The sequence below is a fragment of the Argopecten irradians genome, chromosome 2 (genome assembly GCF_041381155.1).
Source record: "Argopecten irradians isolate NY chromosome 2, Ai_NY, whole genome shotgun sequence".
Classification (NCBI taxonomy): domain Eukaryota; kingdom Metazoa; phylum Mollusca; class Bivalvia; order Pectinida; family Pectinidae; genus Argopecten; species Argopecten irradians.
In genome coordinates, this window is record NC_091135.1 from 17,958,964 (window position 1) to 17,981,772 (window position 22,809).

At 35.3% G+C, this 22,809-nt stretch overlaps 1 protein-coding gene across 1 annotated transcript; it reads right to left on the reverse strand.

The window, feature by feature from the left end:
* Positions 1–3,712: 3,712 nt before the first annotated feature.
* On the reverse strand, positions 3,713–22,161 carry LOC138316475 (sodium- and chloride-dependent GABA transporter 3-like). Its single transcript, XM_069258168.1, has 11 exons — positions 22,070–22,161; positions 21,590–21,722; positions 21,135–21,269; positions 20,912–21,015; positions 20,235–20,359; positions 19,745–19,857; positions 9,417–9,551; positions 8,870–8,972; positions 8,527–8,627; positions 5,355–5,525; positions 3,713–3,880 (listed from the first exon to the last, which is right to left on the reverse strand). Exons 1-11 carry the CDS (start codon positions 22,159–22,161, stop codon positions 3,791–3,793), a joined length of 1,302 nt encoding a protein of 433 aa, XP_069114269.1. The 3' UTR covers positions 3,713–3,790.
* Positions 22,162–22,809: the final 648 nt, after the last annotated feature.

The window sequence follows — 22,809 nt, forward strand, 5'->3', positions numbered from 1 at the left end:
CGTCAATTTAGCTTACCTGGCCCTAAGGGACGGTGAGCTTATATCATGGCACGGCGTCAGTCTGTCGGTCAACCTTTCCTTTGAATCGTTACTAGTCATAGAGTTCTGCATGGAATGTAACCAAAGGTGGGGTTGCGAAATCCGCCCACGCTCCGATTTTTTTTCAAATTTTTGTGTTTAATATCTAGGTAGATGTGTTTTTTTTAATCTATTCTATAATTATGGAAAAGCATAAAGGCCTATAATGATGGCTATTCAAATCGCTTTTTGTCCGTGGTCCTTCCGTCCGTTAATAATTCTTGTTACCGCTATTTTTCAGAAAGTACTGAAGGGATGTTTCTCAAATTTTATATGTAGGTTCCCCTAGGGCCCTTGTTGTGCATATTGTATTTTGGGACCAATCGGGCAACAAAATGGCCGACAGGCAGCCATCTTGAATTTTGATTGTTAAAATTTGTTACCGCTATTAGTCAGAATGTACTGAAGGGATCTTTCTCAAATTTCACATGTAAGTTCCCCTAGGGGCCTAGTTGTGCATATTGTATTTTGGGACCAATCGGTTAACAAGATGGCCGACAGGCAGCCATCTTGGATTTTGACAATTGAAGTTTGTTAACCGCTATTTCTTAGAAAGTACTGAAGGGATCTGTCTCAAATTGCATGTGCAGGTTCCCATAGGGGCCTAGGTGTGCATATTGCATTTTGGTACCAATCAATGAACAAGATGGCCGACAGGCCGCCGTCTTGGATTTTGACAATTGAACTATGTTACAGCTATTTCTCAGAAAGTACTGAAGGGATCTGTCTCAAATTGCATGTGCAGATTTCCCTAGGGGTCTAGTTGTGCATATTGCATTTTCAGACCGATTGATTAACAAGATGGCCGACAGGCCGCCATCTTGGATTTTGATAGTTGAAGCTTGTTACCACTATTTCTCAGAAAGTACTCAAGGGATCTGTATCAAATTACATGTGCAGGTTCCCCTAGGGGTCTAGTTGTGCATATTGGGGAATTTGCATTTTCAGACCCATCGGTGAACAAGATGGCCGACAGGACGCCATCTTAGTTGAAGCTTATTACAACTATTTCTTAGAAAGAACTGAAGGGATCTGTCTCAAATTTCATGTGCAGGTTCCCCTAGGTCCCTGGTTATGCATATTGCATTTTGGTACCGATCAGTGGACAAGATGGCCGACAAGACGCCATCTTGGATTTTGACATTTGAAGTTTTTTCCCGCTATGTCTAAGAATGTACTGAAGGGATCTGTCTCAAATTGTATGTGCAGGTTCTTCTAGGGGTCTAGTTGTGCATATTGCATTTTAGGACCGATCGGTGAACAAGATGGCCAACAGGTAGCCATCTAGGATTTTGATAATTGAAGTTTGTTACTGTTATATATCTCAGAAAGCAGTCAAAGGATCTTTTTGAAATTTCATGTGTAGTAATATGTAGTAAAAGCTTGAAAAGCAGAGAAAAGATCCCTCTTTCCTTTGTCAGACAAAGATCGTTCTTAGGTGGGCGCCAAGATCCCTCTGGGATCCCTTGTTTATAAATACTTCGGGTATATGGCAAGGGGACCCTTTTTGCCCTCCTTTTTATCATATTTCTTATTTTCTAATTATTTTTGTTGATAAAAGGTACTTCATTCTTTATTTTATATCCATTTTTAATGATATTTTCTAACTATTTTTTCTACAAATTGATTATCAAGCAAAAAATATCATTTTTAGTCAGGATCAAACTTCAGGATGTTGGGTTTGCTCGACATATTTGGCATGTTATCGATTTTGCCCACACTTTTAACCCTTTTTTAAAAACGTGGTGTCCGTCGTCCGTCAACAATCGACCTCTTCTCCATAACCGCTGGATAGATTTCAACAAAATTTGACTGGTAGCATCCTTATGGGCTACTAACTGAAAATTATACAAATGATGGTGCTGACCCCATGGGGGCCTGAGGGGCGAGGTCAATTTGGCTATTTCCATTTAAAAGACTTCTTCTCTGCAAGTAGACATGGGATAGCACTCCAAATGAAATGTTAGTATCCTTATAGTGTGGGGATTCAAAATTGTTCAAATGATGGGACTGACCCCAACGGGGGCTGAGTGGCGGGGTCAAAAGGGATTAATTTGGCTTTTACCATATAAACAACTTCTTCTCTGCGCAACTAAGCATGGGATAGCACCCATAACGCAATGGTAGCATCCTTATATGGTAGGGATTCGAAATTGTACAAATGATAGGGCTGATCAAACGCCCCCCTGAGGCGCGGGGTCAAAAAGGTCAATTAGGCTACTTTTTTCATATAAATTACTTCCTCTCTGAAACTATTATTGGATAGCATATTTGTATGGTATCTATAGCACTATATGGTTGGGATTCAAAATTGAACAAATTTAGGGGTCAGTTTTTCTAATTCTTAGGGTCTTTTTCATAATTACTAAAAAAAAACATGTGAGCAATACAGGCCCTCCGGAAATGAAATACGACAAAAAACCATTTTATAGGCTGAAATTTAGCCAGAAGAATTTTCTAAAAAAAATCAATATTTCAACACCATAATAAAACAACAGTCAGGGATATATCTTTTTTAAACTGACATATATACTCTAAAATTAGTGCATTTTATTCTATTTGGAAATTCGGAGTAATAAGGCGAGAATTTAACTCACGAAGATCTATATTTCTTTGGAACAACATGAATAGGGGATATACAAATAGGCGAGTTAGTTATTTCAATAGCGTTTAAAGAAAGCAATGATTTAATCTCGGAATCAATCAAAACTAGATTTTTTCTCAGAATGTTTTAAATTTGGGATGTGAAACGGATACACAGGAGAATTAAACGGTAATTTAACACCTGTTAACCATGTAAACACCTTATCACAACAACCTATTTCGGACCATTTATCAATGTTGTCCTGAATGGTACCGAAACAAATTGAGTAGTAAATCAAGGTCCTTGCTCTTAATGGTACTGGCTTGGAGGAGGTCGCTATGCTGGTCGACTATTAAAGGAATCAAAGACATCCCAACGCTAGCGAGGTTGATAATACCACAATATCCAAAGGAGCTCATTCCTCGTGAAGCACTAGGCCGTTGAGAATCTGCTGAAAATATCTGTTTTGCTGCACTAATTTCCGCCGTAACTTTGAGATTATCCAATGAATGGCCACTTAGAGCTGAGGTATTTTTCTCCAGACATTTGAACAAATTGAAAGTTTACTCTTACTCTTTACGAATAATCCAGCAACCTCACTTTGATGAAAGGCTATTTGGTGTACAGTCTGCCATGTAGTTCGAAATCCTTAGAATTGATTTCTTTACAATAATAAGACGAACCTTTGAAAAAGGCAGCGGTAGTATCGACAATGGTAGGTTGATTTTGGCAAACCGAACAAAACATATAAGTTTTTTCGTTGTGACTTTCAAATTCAACCCACGGGAACTCTTCCGTCTATGCTGTCTGAAATGTTCTTACTCGTTTTGTTTCGTTTTTTGTTTTAGCTTCATATTTGCTCTTTCTTTTCATTCTTTTTTCCAGTTATCTTCCTCCTTCTCAGCCTTTGGCTCTTTGGCCAATTTCTCTATAAAAAATGTGTCCATTTTACTCGTAGACTGGCGGTTGCTAAGCGTAACTAACATGGGCTGCGTCAATGTCTCACAAGTGCTTGAAAGCAAGCGCAAATTTTTGACAACAGTAGATCTATTTTAAGATTATGGAATTTTTTTATTCGATGACTTGGGGTGCGATTGTATTTACGTACAACTGAAATATTCTACGGTTTTACTGACTAGCATCGGTTTTGGCGGCCACGCCCCAGCTAGGATGGATCTGATGCTTCTTCAGGATGGGTTTAGTCACATTCCGCCATCTCTGCAAAACCGAAACACGCTGAATTTAAAAAAAAACTGTTTTGTTTAATGAATTTGGGATGGCATTGAAAGGATAAAATTATACAAACACTAAAGTAAAAAAATATCTTTAGTACAAATTTCCGACTGACCAAAGGCTGAAAATAGTGGGTTGATTGAATCGCTATTAGAGTATTTGGTCGCTGAGAAAATGATGTTTGCTGCTAATAGGACGTAAGTTTAATCAAAAAGAAAATTATGTATATAGATATATAATTGTATAATAAATCGAGGAATTAATGATCTCGGTGCATTTCATTATCCATTAAATCTGAGTTCTATAATCAACCATAGCCCTGCAGGTAGGGCGTAAAAATCATACCTGCTGCCGCTATTGCATGATCGTAAAATACGACTAAATTTATGATCTTTATCTTTTGGTATCGTCAGCTCCAGTCATATAACACTATAAAAGGGGCAGCAGTTCTACCTTAAAGAAGACACAACACGAACATACCGCAGTCTCCCAAACCACTCATCTTGCACTACATACAAGCTACACACCGCATGTATGGGAGACCGTCCTTGAATTACCCTGGTTGTTTATAGGACGTTAATTAATCAAACAAACAAACCGTAATAAACCAAACCTGGCCTGACCTGCTATTGGGGCTGTAACCACAATTAATGACCCTGGCTTTCATTCAAGGTCACAGGGATCAAATTAAACATCTTTAAACGACTAATTGTACCAAATGATGTTTTTCTACTCAATAAACAAATGACAGTTTGGGCCTATTGTTACTTTTATTTTTTTTTAATTTAACTTATAAGGCATATTATTATATAAATGTGCCGTGAAATCAGTACATGAGTCAGACCATGTAGCCATGTTGTCTACAATTTATATTTATATTTCTATAGTGTTGTTAGGAATTATAAAGTGATTTTTGCAGTTCCATATATCATACATAAAGCATGAAATAATAATTTTACAGTGTATAAAGTATGCGTTGTAATTAATGTTTTTAAGGCATTACACATGTGTGTCCGTTTGAATGATTTTCACAGCTTCTTCCATCACTTTATGGTGTTCAATATAATACCAAATAAACAAGTCAATTAAATGCTTGATTTCACTTTGCAATATCGACGTATTTTAAATTAATAAATAAAAAATAATAACATCGCTTCATATATATAATTTGATCATTTTGATTAATCGGTTTGAATAGCCGCACTATTCTGATGTCTATAAGAAAAGACACAATAGATGTAAACAAACATGTAGACGAACACGTTGTGTTAGTGTTATTTCGGACTGAAGAAGGCCCTATAGTGGCTGAATATATATTCCATAGAAATGATTTTGATTTTACTTTGAATTTATTTTGGCCTTTTATTTCGGATTATTGATATACTAGCTTTATACCGTTTTTCCTCATTATGATATAAGAAAATAATATAACTGAAACTAACACACTCACAAACCCTACCTGAACAAGTGATCCGTTGGCAGTAACCAGCTTATAGAAAGCATAGGATGGGATACACAGCATGGAGGAGAGAGAGAGCATTAGACCACAGCCCTGGGCCCAACCAGGGTACTCGTATGTCCTGTTATACTTGATAGGTCGGAACATTATAATCTGCGATAGAAATAGTCCCTGTTGGAAAGAAACGTGTATGAGTATAACGTAAAATTAATCAATATGATGACAATCTTATATATCAAACAAACATACTTGATACTGAAATATCTTATTGAGTATTTAAGGATCTTCCGAACAGTGATCGAATGCGCCGTTCGCTCGGACCTCTTCGGGTCAATGAATGCATTCGAAACTGCACATGAAAACTCTTTTGTAACTAAGATTATGAAGAATAGCGATCTTTATGTTATCCGTCTAACGATATCTTACATTTTAACGTTAAAAATAGGATAGTATAGTCGATAAACGGCGTATTTGTCGATATTGTACTTAGTTTGGTTTGCCAAAAGCTTGATACCGGGTGAAAATCAAAGTTTGTACGGTTGGTGTAGGTTTTAATTTGGCTAGGCTAATAAAACATGAAGCTACATGTATCTTTTGAGAAGCAAATTACGTAGCTCATAACAATCAAGTGATAAAAGTATTTTCTGTTCATCTTCTTTAAACTGTGAATATTTGACACTTAATATACATGTATATGTTTTAAGGAAGATGCATAATGAAATCAAAATATTCCAATTTTGCCGACCAATCCTCTAGTATAATACTACAGATACAGAAATATTTTCATCTCTCAATCGTCCCACCCCTGCTTTTCGTTCAATTTGTATAAGCCAGCATATTTCATGAATATTGCGTATGTAGATGTCTACATGTATCATGTTAAGCTAATACCATTTTCAATAAGCACTTACAGTTCGGGAAACAAGACTCCCTTTACTGTATACATGTACGATAAGACATAACTAAGCTAATGTATTATTTAGATGTTGAGTGTATTTCCTGTTTTGAGAAAATGCATGGAAGTACTCTGATTCAGTTGATCAAATACTATCTTACGAAAAAGCACATGTAAAAGCTAGTGTCAGCAACAGTATTATATCTGTGATATAGAAACTAAACATGTACATGAAGGCATAGACTAATTATTTTCCTATCTACAGTAATCAGCTAAAAGTAGATCGAGGATTCAGAATAAGAGGTTTTTTTCTGAGGCGTACACTTCGAGTACAGGTAATCTTGAGGATCCAAAACTCTGTTTTAGTTTACTTCGGATAATAAATATATATTTACATGTATTAGATATGCAGATATCTCCTCAAAAACATACAAAGACATACAGTTGTGTATGATGACATCGATCTTATTGACATTTTTGTGGTCAAGTTGAACTTCGATCGTTGTCACGTAGACGCTTTTCATGGCTAAAATTTTAACGCCAAATTCAAATTTTTGCTTGAATATCTGCCTCAAACGACTACTGAAGCTACGATATCTTGACAATGGAAAGATAGATTTTGATAAAATATTTTCCCGCTAAAACAATCTAAAGGGTAATTGAAGTGGAATCTTTACACGGAATTTTCCATAATAATTAGGGCCCCGCATCGAGATGCGGGTGCCCTATAGTAATCAGGTTGTCCGTCCGTCTGTCTGTCCGTCCGTCCGTCTGTCTGTCCGTCCGTCCGTCTGTCCGTTTTTTTTCTTTTGCACATTAATGATGGAAGGGAGTGGAGTATTTTCCCCATATTTTACATGATGATTCCCCATCCATCCTAGATCTGCTTGGTAATTTTTCAGGCTGAAATTAAATTAAAAAATCGGCCATCTTGGATTTTAACATTTAAAAAAATCACAATGTTGTTGCTCTTAACTGATAAACATTTTGTTATAACATTATGATGCAAAGTTGTTCAGAATTAAACAAGGAGTTGACTGTCCAAAGGTAAGGTCATGGGCCAAGGTTACTAAGTCTAAGGTCAAGGTCAAATTTATTTGAGTTAATTGTATGCTCTTAATGTAATGTTAGCTTGGAATCAGGATTCAAGTTAAATACTTGGAAGACTTTTTCCAAAGAATTATAATAATGTACCATCGTCAGTTTCCCAATTAATGTTGACATTAATTATTTATTAGCAACATATAGCTAACACGGAAGAATTCATTGTCAAAATACTACTTTTTCACTTAAGCACGTCAGACACATAGCGGGGCCCTTTCTGACGTGTCAGTGTTCTAGTTTTTCCAGATATATCCAGGCAAAATAATGGCTTATTTGTGCCATTTCTTAGCTTTGTATAGCATCGAATCGGTGGCATACTGACATAAAATCAACAGTTGCAAAAATTTATATCATTAGACTACTTCACTTTATAATGTTGAATATATAAGATGTACTTTATAAAAATATTACCGCCCGATTTCGATCTAATTATATAATTGTGAAAGGGGTATAGAAAGGTTAATTACTCAAAAATTCCGCGGTCAATTTTTTTATATTCTTTAATCGTAACTCGAACAACTGTCTAATTATGTGGACAAAAATAAAGAAAATTAAACGACACAATTATTTGAAATTAGGTATTTAGGTTGAAATTCAAATCTAAAAAATTACTCCTTTTTAGGCCTCATTTATACGCAATCGCGTAAAAAATTCACAATTAATTATTTTTAAGAGTGGAAACGACATAGAGGTCATTGATAGCCATATAAACTTACATATTAAAGGGGGAAAAATTGTTGTTTGTAATATTTCAGTCAATTACCACGCTTTGAAACTATGTGTGTAAATTTGTGTTTTTAGAAAAACAGACGGTAAAGTAGGGTTATTAAGAGTACAGTATTTCCAGAAACGCTCGGTCAAATTTCAAATAAAAGCCTTAATAAACAGTTTATCAACAAATCTTTCAGTGAGCAAAGTTTAAAGACAATTAAACAAGGGGAAATTTTTAGACCGAACTGTATCGAAACACCTTTATATTCAATACTATAAATAGTATTTATTATTCAGTACTAAAAAATAAATCATTTGAAATTTACATATATCACTGTCCTTCAAAAGCAGTATTGTTTGATTGTTAATTAACGGATAATTTGACATTAGAAAGATAGTCTATATAATCATTTCTAATTAAGTTTCAAATGCAACTTTGTTGATTAGCAAGAGGAAACTTACCAGACAAAGCAAAGGCGATATGTACTTCCAGCAGAAATATAAGAAAGGGTTGATCCGGTAACCAATCATTATTTCTATGGCCTCATAGAACCTGTCAGCGCCTGCGGAGAGAAATCAACATTACGTTAAAAGTTCTGTTATAATAGGTAATTGACTTCAAGAGTCGTTGTGCAAATAATAATAAATCCTTGAGGCAGTTATTTGCAATGTTAAATCATTACGCTGTTTGAGAAAATGAAAGTAACACACTTACATTTATTATGTAATTGCATGTACCGGTCAACTATCACATTCTATTCTGAATAAACATGCTATATATTTAGTTGTAGAGTATTAGGCCTACCAAAACCCCAGGATATAGCTATCGTTTCAAAGAAAATGATCCAGAGAAGCACCATTCCACTGGCGGAGTAGTAATCGAAAAGCTGGAAAATGTATATCCCTCCCTAGAAAACAAGAACAACCCTGTTATTAAACTATGGTTAGCATTAGTCATTGTCTATTGTAGAATAACAATATAATTGAATGTATTTCTTGTGCTATAACGATTAAACTGTCTGCATCATAAGATATAAAGTAGATATATCGCATTAAAATTGTTTATTATGCATCGCTTCACAAGTCGCATATTAACATTTTCTTTAGCAGAATAAACCTAAAGTTAAGTCGATTAAACTACACAAAATAATTGGGTTTTTTGTGATATAGTTGCTCAACTATAACTTTAGTATGTTAGATTTATTGTTATATTAATTATCTTAATTCCAAAGGATACGGTAATGGTTTGATATAGAAACACATAGCAAAATGATAATTTGTTACGGGAAAACATTGCATGATAATTTGATTCATTAATGAATCGCACTCGTCACTGCACATGTAAGTCTTACCCTTGAAGTCAAAGACAGTCCAATGAGGAAGGCCACAAAGCAGTAAAGTGCCATTAGCACCAATCGTCTATATCCGAGTCTCAAACGTGGGAAATAGTCTGTTATGGAGCTAACCATTGCCTCAATCGCAACAAACTACAATGGATTAAAGATATTGCAAATCACTCTTAAAACGACATCTTGACAAGAAATTCAGAGGACTTAGCAGACAGTCAGAAACCAGTATTGTGTTCTGCCGCGTCTCCTATTTGAGACGCTGGTCATTACGACTTTTTGTAGTATTGCAATCATCTTTCAGGTCCAAATACATATATTATATATGCTAGATATTGCATATGCGACAAATACTCGATAAATGAAATTAATAAAACTCCAATCAAACTAATTTAAAGTATTTTACATTTTTTCCGAAATATTCTGAATAACGGTGTTTTGAAATTGGCGATTTGTCTTAAATCACGAAGAAACACAATACTCCAAACAAGTGGGGTCGCACTGATTCGTATTCCTACCATTTTCTCTCGCCGCGAACGTTTCTAAATATTTTCTTAGTAGCTATTAGGCTGATCATCACAACACTTTACAGACAATAGAAGAGTTGTGCATTGACTATAAGAATTCCACGATAACCGTCACATTCTGTATTTGTTGAAAATTCATACTAATTTTTCTGAAAAGATTAGTTTCCATGGTAACGATATAGAGCCCTGTATTGACATTTTGATGTTGTTCGACGAAAAAGATAAGATTGTGTGATGGGTGATACCAAACACAATTTCGTTATGATCCGTTGCCATGCTACATATAACAACATGAACGCCTGTGACTGGTCAACATATAAAAAACTATAACGATACCTAGATGTTATGAGCGAATACAATTATATGACTGTGGTTGTTACAATCAGTACAATTCTTTTTATTCTTCAAAGAGTTTCAAAAATGCATAATGATATTAAAACATAATATCAACATTCACACAAGAAGGATTTTTTTTTCAAAACCTAATTTTAAGAAATCTTTAACAGTTAACATTTTTTCATGATACTGGATAATAACAAACAGAGAGATACATTGAGGTAGGGGAACACTTTGCCATATGTCAATACTGAGAATTGACCATAGTTCACTGCAGAAATATGCAAGCATATATGCATTAACCTTTCACCTTTACTATATAAACTAACCATCCCAACCTGAAGTCTTTGACACAGACACCGAAAACGTGATCAATATAACGTATTTAATGTTAACACGGCAACGTCAAATGATCTCCATCAAAATGGCTGTCCTATCTTGTGGAGAATATTGTCAATGAGAAACGGTTTCTCTAGTCTTTCTTAAACAATTGTAATTCATTAATTCAGAGACTTTTAGTTAATTAGTTGATAATGTAAATATAAGCATTAAACTTTCTTCCTATGCCATCTATCGTCAATTTAGATGCCAGATGCTAGCGCGCGTCATAAAATTTGTCTGCATAGCTATTGCATCTTTAAAGACCGGATCCTAAGAAAGTTTACGATATACGAGAAGGGTGGAAAGCCTTAGACTCCAAATTTCTAGCCCTCCTACCTTTTGTGGCTATAAAAAACATTTCCAGTATTTTAATTAGATGGCTTCAAGATGTTTGTCATAATGGGGCTTATATCGCCTTTATGAGGGCACTTTGTATAGATGTATAGGAAGATTTTGAAAGGAAAATTATCGCTCATTCCAACGGTAGTAAGCTTTTTTATGACGATGTACTAGAAATATGTTTTTATATCCGCTTAAGGTACACGAGCTAGAAATTTGGAGTCTAAGGCTTGCCACCCTTCTCGTATATAGTACCATGTAAAGTATGACTTTTATCGTTTTTTTAATCTAGACCTCTTAAACGTCTAGAAATGGCCTTAGGGCACTCTGATGAGTTCATGATTATATAATCTGTACCTAATTCTCAGATCGCTGTGATGTAAACATCTGGTTTAATAAATATATTGTTTAATAAACAAAGTAATTGCATTATCAATTTTGGTATAGATTTATGTTTTGCTTTAAAACGAGACTGGTCAAAAAGAGATACTTCTCTACATTCCCATAAAATATGGAGAGTTGTATCCCTTTCGTTAAGATAAAGCACTATAAAAGGGTAAGAGTTTCATTATACAAGAAGACACAACACAAATATAACACAGTCTCTCAGAATACATACCTCTCACTTAACTTGCACAAGACACCACATACAGGGGAGACCATCCTTACATGATCCTGTCTCTTAATATTTGATTATGGGTCATTTTTCAGAAATTGTTTCTTTTTGAAAAGAGAAACAATGAAAATTCATTATATTTGCTTTAATGAACAAACACTTAAAAAGTAAATTCCTAAACACATAATCTACAATGGTATAACTCAAAAATACTTTCAATTTTTATAGCAAAAAAAACTGCCTTTAAAAACTTCTCGTGAACTTCAGGTACGTTACTTTCACAAATAAACATATTTGAAACTGTAAATGCATTAAGTAGATGTTTAAGGTAATAACTGTATTGAATTAGAATCCACGACGGCAGAAACAATGTGCATCAATGACGAATATCTTTGCCGATTCATTTCAAAAATGGCAAGTCGTATGAACCCTAAAACGTTGCCCTTGCAGGTTTGAAGTGAAAATATTGTACATGGAAACTTATATCGGCGATTTGGCCAAAAATAATCTTAAGTTAAATATGATCACTGTCCACGATTCCTAATTCTTAATAATTAAAATAAATCACCGTGAATTAACTTGAACTAAATGACAGAAATAACAAACACAAACAGTTGCGGGGTACTAAACACACGTGTTTCGTAGCATCGTATCTGTAGGATAGATAGAGGTTACACAACGAGTGGTTGTTGGATATGGAATTTGTTCCACACGAGTGAGGTATTTTTCAAAAGTTACAAAAGATACGAGCTTTAGCGAGTGTCTTTTGTAACTTTAAAAAAAATAACTTACGAGTGTGGAATAAATTCCATATCCAACAACCACGAGTCGTGTGACCTGTTTCTACCACAATTATTTCCTCATAGCCGATAAAAATACGACGAAGATAAGTACGCTATCCAACAGCAGTTTTGGCGCCAAGCAGCGATCACAGCATAGCAAGACGTCATTCGATTATTGATGACGTTGACAAATGATGACACGACACTGAGAAAGACGTAGTTCGGTCAAAGTTCATCGTGTCAGCCAATCAGATTGTGTACTGAGTTTATACCACATGTGGTATAAACAAATTGTTAATCAACAGCTGCATCGTTTATTTGGTACCCTGAGAGTTGAATAACACCGCCTATTGTGGTAGAAATTTTTTAAGATTAATTAGCAATCAAAATTTGTTGTCGCAGCGGCTTTTCATGTCATACTGACATACTTCTAGTTTAATTTCATTATACAGCTTTTGTAGCATATGAAATTCAATCATTTTCAATAACCATGCAACACTTCTAGAAGTTAGATATAAAAGAAGGGGAAGTGGTCGATGTTTGGTAACAGTGTGGACTTTCGCTTCAATTTCACTTAAAATGTATTATGCATGAACTATATACAGCAAGTTTGAACTACAAATGAATTGGGAGTAGTAACTTTAAAGATAATTCCTTGTTTCCAATGCACATTATGTAGATTACAACAATATATGATATGGAAGTCATCAAGTGTCAGAAATGTTTCACATTTTTGTTTCTTTTCAGTTTAGTTCGACAAGATAATGTACATTTTGGACTTTCCAATCTTCAGTCGGTCAGATATCACATACAAAAACATATACCACCACTGATCTTCCTTACGAGGCCAAATGTCTTTTCTCCCGCGATATGTTTCATACACTCCATAAAGAGTTCCTGTTCAGAGACGTTTGTTGCTAAGACTTTTCCAGGATACGTAACTTGATCATATAACAATACCACATGTGATCTAATGTTAACTTTGTCCAATGTAAATGTTGTTTCCTGTTGACAAGTGTCAGTACCACCGGTACCATCTGTTTTCCCTTGGTTTGCATATTCTGCATCTGAGAGGTGCATTTTTCTATTTTCACAAGACCTCCATCATCTGAGGTATCAAGACTAAACTCATCTGTGCTCTCATTATTCAGTGGAATATTGTCAATTATTTCAATTTCAGCCTGTCAGATTGGTGTATTGCTCATACTCCAATTACTTTGTCAACGGGTCACGTGGACAGAGAATGGTTAGGAACCCAGTGTTTTGTAGTCATATCAGTACGAGTAGTGCTTCACATTATAACAGCTGTATCTACAGAATCTTGTTCTCTGGGGAGTATTATTCTATACAGGCCATCTTGAAAACATTTGAAATTATTTTCAAATGATACCAGTTGAATTTTGTTGAAACTTTCCTGATGTGTTCCTGACATGGGGTTGTTCCAAAATCCAAGATGGCCACCATGACACCATTTTTAATTAATTACCTATACGGCTGATGCTAATGTTGAAAGATGACCATTATGGCCCTTGTGCCTCTTGGTTCAAATATTCACTTCTTTTCTAAAGATCATCATCCCATCTTAGCGGTACCGTTTCTGCTTTTCAGTGGCACTGTATGACATGTCAAATCTGAAATAGAAGAACATTCCTGTGTAAAACTTGAATGTGTTTTTAACAAAACCAAGACTGAGGAGGAGATCAATGTGCAGAATGAAAGAAGTTTTGCTTAACCATAGACAGCCTAAACTGAAAATTTGGTAACACTAAAATGAATGAGTTTCCGTGCTATAACTTCTTATATAGTATAGTATCTCTGTGGTGTACCCGATCTGAAGTGGATATTTCAAGATGGGACCGGTTCAGAACGAAAAAGGTAAGTGTCGGTTACAAAGTGAGTTTCTGCAGATATAAGTAGCCGATTTTTCCATAGCATAGCTAAATTTTGAGAAAATTTGACAAGGAACACGCACATCCATTCCTCTTGATCCATCATTACGTTTTATGGTTTTATCACTGCTCAGAAGTGGGCGTGAGTTGCGATTTAAAAATCAAAGCGTAACAATCATTGAAAACATGCGATTGTTGGATGTTTTGATGCTTATATACCGTTTAATGTTTCATCACTTATATCACAAAATGGCGTTTCTACTTAATTCTGCCGAAGCACAATTAATTCGGTCAACTCATTAATTACTTGTTTATGTTAAAACAATTTCGCATTGACATGGAGTGGACCCTGAAAATTAACGACCTTTTAATCGTGGACTCGAAATTTTGGACACGGAGTATACTTTTTGGATATGGAGAGGATACATTTGGATACGGAGTGGATTATTAAAATTGTAATCGATAATGATTACATCCATTCATGTGTACGGTATGATATTCATATCAGTTGTATTAAATTACTTTCGTTTAACAATCATTGTATTTATTAATAATTGATGTTTGTAGGGACCACGAGTTCGATGCAGTAGAAAGGTCAAGAGGTGCGAGGTAACGAAGAGAAGGAAACGTGAGCAAGCCAGATGAACCTTCCCGAAAACCGCTTTTTAGTTTGGGATTTTCACCGAGCCAACGACACCAAAATCCTTTCAGATGTTAGACGTGGACTCTTAAAGACAGTGACTGGTTGTAGTTATGTCCAAATCGCAAAGACTCGCAAAGACATGATATTAAAAAAAATACTCAGTGTTGATCGATACTATGAAAGAATAAATAATTTCATTTGTGAAACAACTTGGTTTCTTTATCAAGTAAATTAACATACATGTACATATGTGATTAAGATTTTTTAACAACAGCAACTTGGTACAAGAAAAAAAGCTTTTTCTTTTTGAGACATGAAAAACTCTTGAAAATACTTCGTTAGACTATAAAGCAATAAAATATTTCAAAGCCATGCTAAAATATGTCATTATGATCCATTATTAATTGTGACGTAACGTAAACTCTGAAAATCAAATAAAAACATAAATTATATGTACAGACAGTCATCAAAGTGACCTGATGTCAAAAAGAATAGTAAAGGACTAGCTATATTTCACTAATAAAAAACTTCTGTCCTGCAAATGTTCCACCCAAATATGTAGATAATAATCATGGGATAGGGTGTTCTTTCGAAATATGTCTTCAAAGTCTAGGGGCCCACCTGTGCTGCTTATCGCAGTGTCGACATGGATATTTCATTAAGCGATGGACACGTCTCTGCTATCGGCCATAGTAATATTTTGTCACAGTTCGGACACTTTAACATGCTTCCTGTCTGTGGCTTTCCATGTGCCTCTTGGGATTACAATCGTCAACTCCGTATCTAAATGTGTCCACTCCATAAAGTATACTCCGTACCCAAAATTTCGAGTCCACACCGTAATTAAAAGATCGTAAATTTTCAGGGTCCACTCCATGTCAATGTGAAATTGTTTTTACATCGATAACTTATCAATGAGTTGACCACATGAGCTTTGATAGAATGAAGAAGAAACGCCATGTTGTGATATATGTGATGAAACATTCGGCATATAAGCACCAAAACGTCCGAAAATTGCATGTTTACAATGATTGTTACGCTTCGATTTTTAAATCTCAACTAACGCCTACTTCTGAGCAGTAATACAACCATAAAACGTAATTATGGATCCAGATGAATAAATGTGCGTGTTCCTTGTCACATTCTCTCAATCTCTAGCCATGCTATGAAAAAATCGGCTACTTATTTCGGAAGAAACCTCGCTTTGTAACTGACACCTACCTTTTTCGTTCTGAACCGGCCTCCATCTTGAAGTGTCCTCTCCAGATCAAGTACACCACAGTGAGTATTTGCATGGTATGTGCTCATAAAAAATTACAAATAGTTATAATTAACTTTTTATGCCAAAACACCTCATAAACTTGCATTTGAATAAAAGTTCTTTCATTGAAAAGAATGATTATTAAAGAAAACATTTTTTGTGCTGTTACCAAGATATACCTCTCCTGTTACTATCAGGCTTAATATATCAATTAATTGTTTGTTATCAGCAATCCTCTCGAAATAAAGGTACTTTCAACAACACTGACATCAGATTACAGCCACAAACATATATGGTTTAAGGTATTTAACTCTTGTATAAATATATTGAAATAAAAACACATTTCCGTACTGTTACTTTATGTCATCTGTCTTGTTACCATCATGGTTTATTTTACAATTTTCTTGAAAGGCAGAGTATGATCATAAATATAACTTACACTAATAAGTTAGTCAGCAGCAATGTTTGTTTCAATTATTTGAAGGCTTTTAACATAAGTATTTAAACATATAGAAAGCAAAACTAAACGATATAGTCTGTTTTGTTACCATATACATGTTTAAACATTCCATTGCGTTTATAGGTCATTTGAGACGAAGTATCATAAGTGACCTTTTCTAATCGCCTTTTGTCCGTCGTCGTCCGTCGTGCGTCTTCTGTCGTATGTCCGTAAACAATTTACATTTTCGACTTCTTCTCCAAAACTGCTAAAGCAATTTCCATGAAATTTTGCACAAAAATTCTAAGGCATAAGGCCAATCAAAATTGGAATTATATGGTCTTCATCCCACCCAGGTGGCTGTGGGAGGGGCCAAAAGGGGGTAAAATTGACTAAAATTTAAAAATTCTTCTTCTCCACTCACAGATGTGGTGGAATCAAATACTCTTCATAGATAGAAAGGTCTTAAGGTCCTTAACATAAAATTGTGAATTATATGACCCTGGGGTCTCTCGTTTCAACCTGGGGAGGGGGTTGTTTACTGACCCCCAGGAGCCTTAGGTGCGGGGTCAAAAGGAGTCAAATGGGACAATTTCTGATACCGACTCGTATATAATAAACTTAACCAATATATCTGAAAAACGCAATATGGATCGTTTACAATGCCAATTTTGTAGCATAAAGATTCGTTGTTATACAGTTATGTTTAATGCTATATATATTGGACCAATTGTAATTCATTATTTCTTATTATATTAAAATCAATATCATTTATCCATTCCGATATGTCCTGATCATAGTCAAAAATCAATTCCCATTTGGTTTGAGAAGTTTTTTCAGAATTACTTGTGTCTTGTAAGATTGTCACTGTGTAGGTTTCTACTCTTGGTTAGCGCTCAGCATAACGGGAGTGGGACGACTTGTTCGCCCATTGTCAGCATGTGACCGAGTGGGGTGTGTTGTTTGGTGTCTTGAACGGCATGCTTTACTGATATAACACTATAAAAAGAGCAACAGTTCCTCTATACAAGAAGACACAACACAAATATACCGCAGTCTCCCAAAACACGCACCTCGCACGCATGCACGCAACACACCGCATACATGGGAGGCCGTCCAGTCATGACCCTGGCTGTTAAAAAGACGTTAATTAATCAAACAAACAAACAAACCATTAGCTGCTTCATGTAATATGCTGTATGAATTCGAGTACCGTGCCCCATCAAACAAAAAACATAACAATTCATGTTTCAAAATAATATAGCAAGTTTCATTAATTATTTTAACCGTTTTTACAAAGTAATTGTTAAGACGCATATTGAAATATTGATTTTAATAGTAGTCCTCGGAGAAAAAAAGTTATTAGTGGAAGCATGACTATTTTAGACCCAGTTTAGCTAGGCAGAGTAAATTGTGTAAAACAAATAACACAAAGAGATTTGACTAGCAGGAGGAAGAGAGGCAGGATGAGTTAAACTTACAATGCTGTGACTATTGGCTGTGGATGTACACATTTTCATACTTTTTTGTGGTTCGGCAATGTCTAAATATCCGGTATATTCGGCGTTACTTATCATCAGATAACTGTATGACTATACGGAATTTTTGTTCTTGTGACCAGACTCATTCTTTCCACTTGCAATGTTTTCATACCACACACTTTCATTCTCATCAAAATGTTACTTAATTTTCTACCAGATGTTGCTGTTTTCAGGATGCAGTTTTCCAAACTGATTCTTAAATGATGCCACCGGACAGTAGGGATTTTCTGTAAAAAAAATTCTTGTCAACAACCTACACCAAAATTAGTTTTAGAATGTCAATATTAAATGCAAGAAGAAACCAAACCAACTTTTCATAAAATACTGTCAATTGAGAATATGGTACAGCTTGAAATTATCTATCGTTGTACAAAAATGAATTTGTCTTATGCGGCATGCTTCAGTGATATAACAATATCAAAAGGGCTATAGTTCCACTCTACAAGCAGACAACACGAATACCGCAGTCTCCCACACTTCATACACTCAACAGAACACATACATGTCAGGCCGCCCTTACATGACAATGGCCCTTAATATGACGTTTATTAAATCAAACGAACAAACAAACCTGGAAATGAAAAGACTACAATTTCTATAGCTGGTCAACCGTGTTGATTTACTTATTTCTGTAATAAACGTACCTGGTTTGTCATAAATCCTCTGTTGTTTGTTATCAACGAAATGGATGCCGTCACCTCTGTGGTTCGATCTTTTTACTGACGACATACCCACATACCCTTGGCCGAGGATGAAGTGTCCTTTTTCAATTTTTAGCATCCGTAACAAAACATGGTATTCAAACATCACCTTTTTCCTGAAGCCATCTGATGTACTTGTAACAAATGCTATATTGTAAAGGTTTTTGCAAGTCCTCCAGCGAAACGCCTATTACAATCTTTCCTCTTCTTTCGTCAACTGGACGAGGACTGCCTTGAACATTTCGTTTGACTTCGTGTGAGTACGCTGAAAATATATTTGCAGTCCATATTTCAATGTGACCATTTCGTCACATTAATTATCGTCTTCTCTCAAATATAGTATAAAATATCTACAGTAAGCTGTTGACATCGTAGAAGCAATTTTGACAACTGTCAATCATATCCAATTCAAGCTTTTACCTCTTGCCTCCAAAAACCCAACAGATGCTTCTACAGTTCTTTTGGCAATAGGAAACGGTCATTTTTCTCCCGAAGACACTTCATGTCATTTTATCTAGCTCAGAAAACCGTGACAGCGTCATTTCAGTGAGTTGTCGTATGCATGTAGGCGGCGCGTTCGGTATTAGGCTCCGCTAGCGGGCGTCATAAATTTCTCGGTAGCAAGCCCCGTTCATCTCGAATCTGATTGGTTCGACGAAAATACCCGAGTGCGGATGTGCACTAGCTTCCAATGGTGCGTTAGTTCGAAAGACTAACACACAGTCGAGAGAGACGTTTAGTGAATGTGAATGTTATATAGGATAAATCATTACGTCACTTCTTTGGGATGCATGTCTTTATGTAAATGGAGAAAGACAATGTAGCCTTTTTGTGTGTGTTTTGTTTTGATTTTAATTGATTACATCAAAACATACCTACCTCACTGTCGAGTCCCAACAACAGTACCATGAAAAAGAAGAGAGCGGACCATAGTGGGGAGATCGGCATCTGTGTGACGGCGTTCGGGTAGGTTATAAAAGCTAGTCCGGGACCTGAGGTACAAATAAATAACTAATTCATGTGATCACAACGTTATCGTTCCGTTAACTTGTGCGTTTAACCTCTTCAGTGACACAAAACTATTGAACTAATTGAAAGTAGTATCCTCTAGTCAGACAAAAGATTCCGTTATTATGCATTGCTACCTAAAATATATTTCTTTTTGAAATCCTTAGCAGCGTCAGTCATATATACAAGCATATCAGAAATTTACAGGCATTTCAGGAATTTAAATTTATTATTTGAGAGATGCTACTTAATATTTCTAACTTACTATTACAATAAAGGCACAGACAATATACACATATTAGTCTTAAGAACTGGTTCATATTCACAACAAAATAGTTATGTACACCAATTAGACGTTCACCTGCATTGGCCACGTCTTCTATTGGAATGTTGTGTTGTTTAGCCATGAATCCGAGAACAGAAAATACAGCGAAGCCGCCGATCAGACTAGTACCGCTGTTGATACACGATACCAGGATAACATCTCTGGAAAATGACAAAATAATTCTCGATACCAAGTTTTCGTCCCTGAAATTAAATCCTTCAGGATACCAGAAGGTGTTCTACAATAGTAAAATGATACTGAAGAACTGTCGTCCCTGAAAAAAAAAACAAATATACACCAAGATAGACCCTGAAATGTAAAACACACGACAGAAAACCGTTCTTAGGTTTTCAGACTGTAGTGTGCCAGGATAGATACTGAAACAGAAATGATTTTTTTAATAATTCCGTGTAGTGCTAAGCTAGTTCATATAAGGAAAAGTATTTTGCTGATTCTACTTATTCTACTGAATGAAAATCATTCGACTCGCTGCATATATAATAAATATAGTACTTAGAGTTTGGACTATGCATACATTACGAATTTTTCATTCATAATGGACCATACCCATAAACTTCGATGTAAAGTAAAGTCGATACCTTTCCTTGTCAACTATTCTCAACGCTATAGTAAATGGAAGCATATGGTTGATAATATTTGATGTTAGGAATCGTACGAAATAACAATATTTGCTTTATTCTTTTCCTACATACCTGTAAATGTTGTTTGAAAATTTGTTGTAACTGCCAAGTGTAACCATAATGTTAAGAGCTACGGCGTATGAATAAAACACCTGTGTGCCTCCATCTACCCAAACCTGTCGGCAGAAAGAATTATGATAATTAAGAATTGATATCACCATATTCTATTTTCAGAAAACGCGTAGCACTGAAACCATTTTCATTAAAATAACGTCATTTCATCTTTCGATCATACCTCTATATCCGCCAGTCTAGAAAGGTCAGGCTTCAGGTAGTAGGCTACCCCATCACTAGCTCCGTCAAGTGTCAACCCTCGAATCAGGAGAATGGACAATATGACGTAAGGGAATATCGCCGTGAAGTAAACAACCTTTATTGAAAATTAATGATATTCTTGAACAGTGTTGTTATTTCCAATCTGATTCAATAATTATTTTAAGGTAAAAACATTATGAGTGTGGCAATAATAAGTAATATTTTACCTGAATTTGTTATGTTATTATGGCTCCATTGACTATTAAAAAGTTAATTGAACTAAAACATATGGAAATATGTGTAATATACCTTACTTGCTTGTTTCAAATCTTACCTTCTTATTCCCCGTCCATTGGACACCTCTCCAAAACGTTAAGTAGACTAAAGTCTAGGGATATATATGTGTGATACATGTTAACGTGTTTCAGAACCTACCTTCCCCGTCCACTTGACACCTCTCCAGACACAGAAGTAGACGATAATCCAGACGATCAACAAGGAAAGAGCAAGTTGCCATACAATACCGCCTCCCTTTGTAATGTCCGAAGACTTTTGCAAAACACCCCGCCTGAAACGATATGGTTATTGAAATACTGTTATTGAATGCAACACATATTTATTTCTTGGAAACTCTTTCACGATAGTTTTCCCTCTGTAATGTCTGTAGACTTTTGCAAAACTCGTTACCTGAAACGACATAGATATTGAAATACTGTTAATGAATCCAACACATATTTATTTCTCGGAAACTCTTTCATAATAGTTTTATTTATGTTTAGATTATAATTTAATTCTTCTTCTTAATTAAACGTACTCGATATTTTATAGTGTCTACACGTTTTCGCATGATAGTGTAAAATGAAACATTAACAGTTGCTATAGTATAATCAAGATATGTATTGTGAACAATCTTACTCCCAAAACTCTATTGCCGGATCAACAGGCTTAGGACTACTAACACCCGCGTCTTCCTGATGCGAGTTGTTGGATGTTGTGTTGAAAATCATATTGTAGGGAACACACCTGATAGAAAATGAATATTTAATTTTGATTATGCTTCAAACAGTACATGTTAAATACTTAGATGCTAGATTTATCCACACAAACATAAAAGCATTATCGAAAGTATATAAAATTATAAAAGCAAGTGTATATGTCATATACCAACACTGACAAACCCATAGTAAACAGGATATCAAGTCGACCCCTGATGTGATTATTGGATTTGAATAATATGTCTGTATGTGATATGTTTTGACTCTTCCTATTAATGGAAAATGGTTATTTTACTCCTGAATTTACTAAACGTCAAGGGTCAACTGGATGCCCTAATATAATGATAAATCAATGTTAGAAAGACATTTGAATCACCTGAAATGCTCGCTATCGTTTATTAAGATTATGATTATTATTTTGAGTAAAATACCTTGGTGTGTTCCAATCGTTATTGCAGTTGGACCAAGGAAGTACCGATGTTAGACTCAAAACGAAGTAATAGGCAGCCCATGCTAACACCATGATGTAATAAGTATTGCCGAGAGTACATGTGATGAAGTTGGAAATTCCTATTCCTGGAATGCAACATTTAATGATTGTATTAAGAAACTATACATTTGTAACTGTGATAGCTTTGAAGGGACAATTCACTCAGGCTG

Bases quoted from the DNA above. Each gene is read 5' to 3' on its own strand.
- LOC138316475 (XM_069258168.1), bottom strand. From the start codon at position 22,161: ATGATTTTCAACACAACATCCAACAACTCGCATCAGGAAGACGCGGGT. The intron at 5,526-8,526 runs GTAAGTTTCCTC...TCTTTCCAACAG, and splicing joins TATCGCCTTTGCTTTGTCTG to GGACTATTTCTATCGCAGAT. The intron at 3,881-5,354 runs GTAGGGTTTGTG...TCGGTTTTGCAG, and splicing joins CCAACGGATCACTTGTTCAG to AGATGGCGGAATGTGACTAA.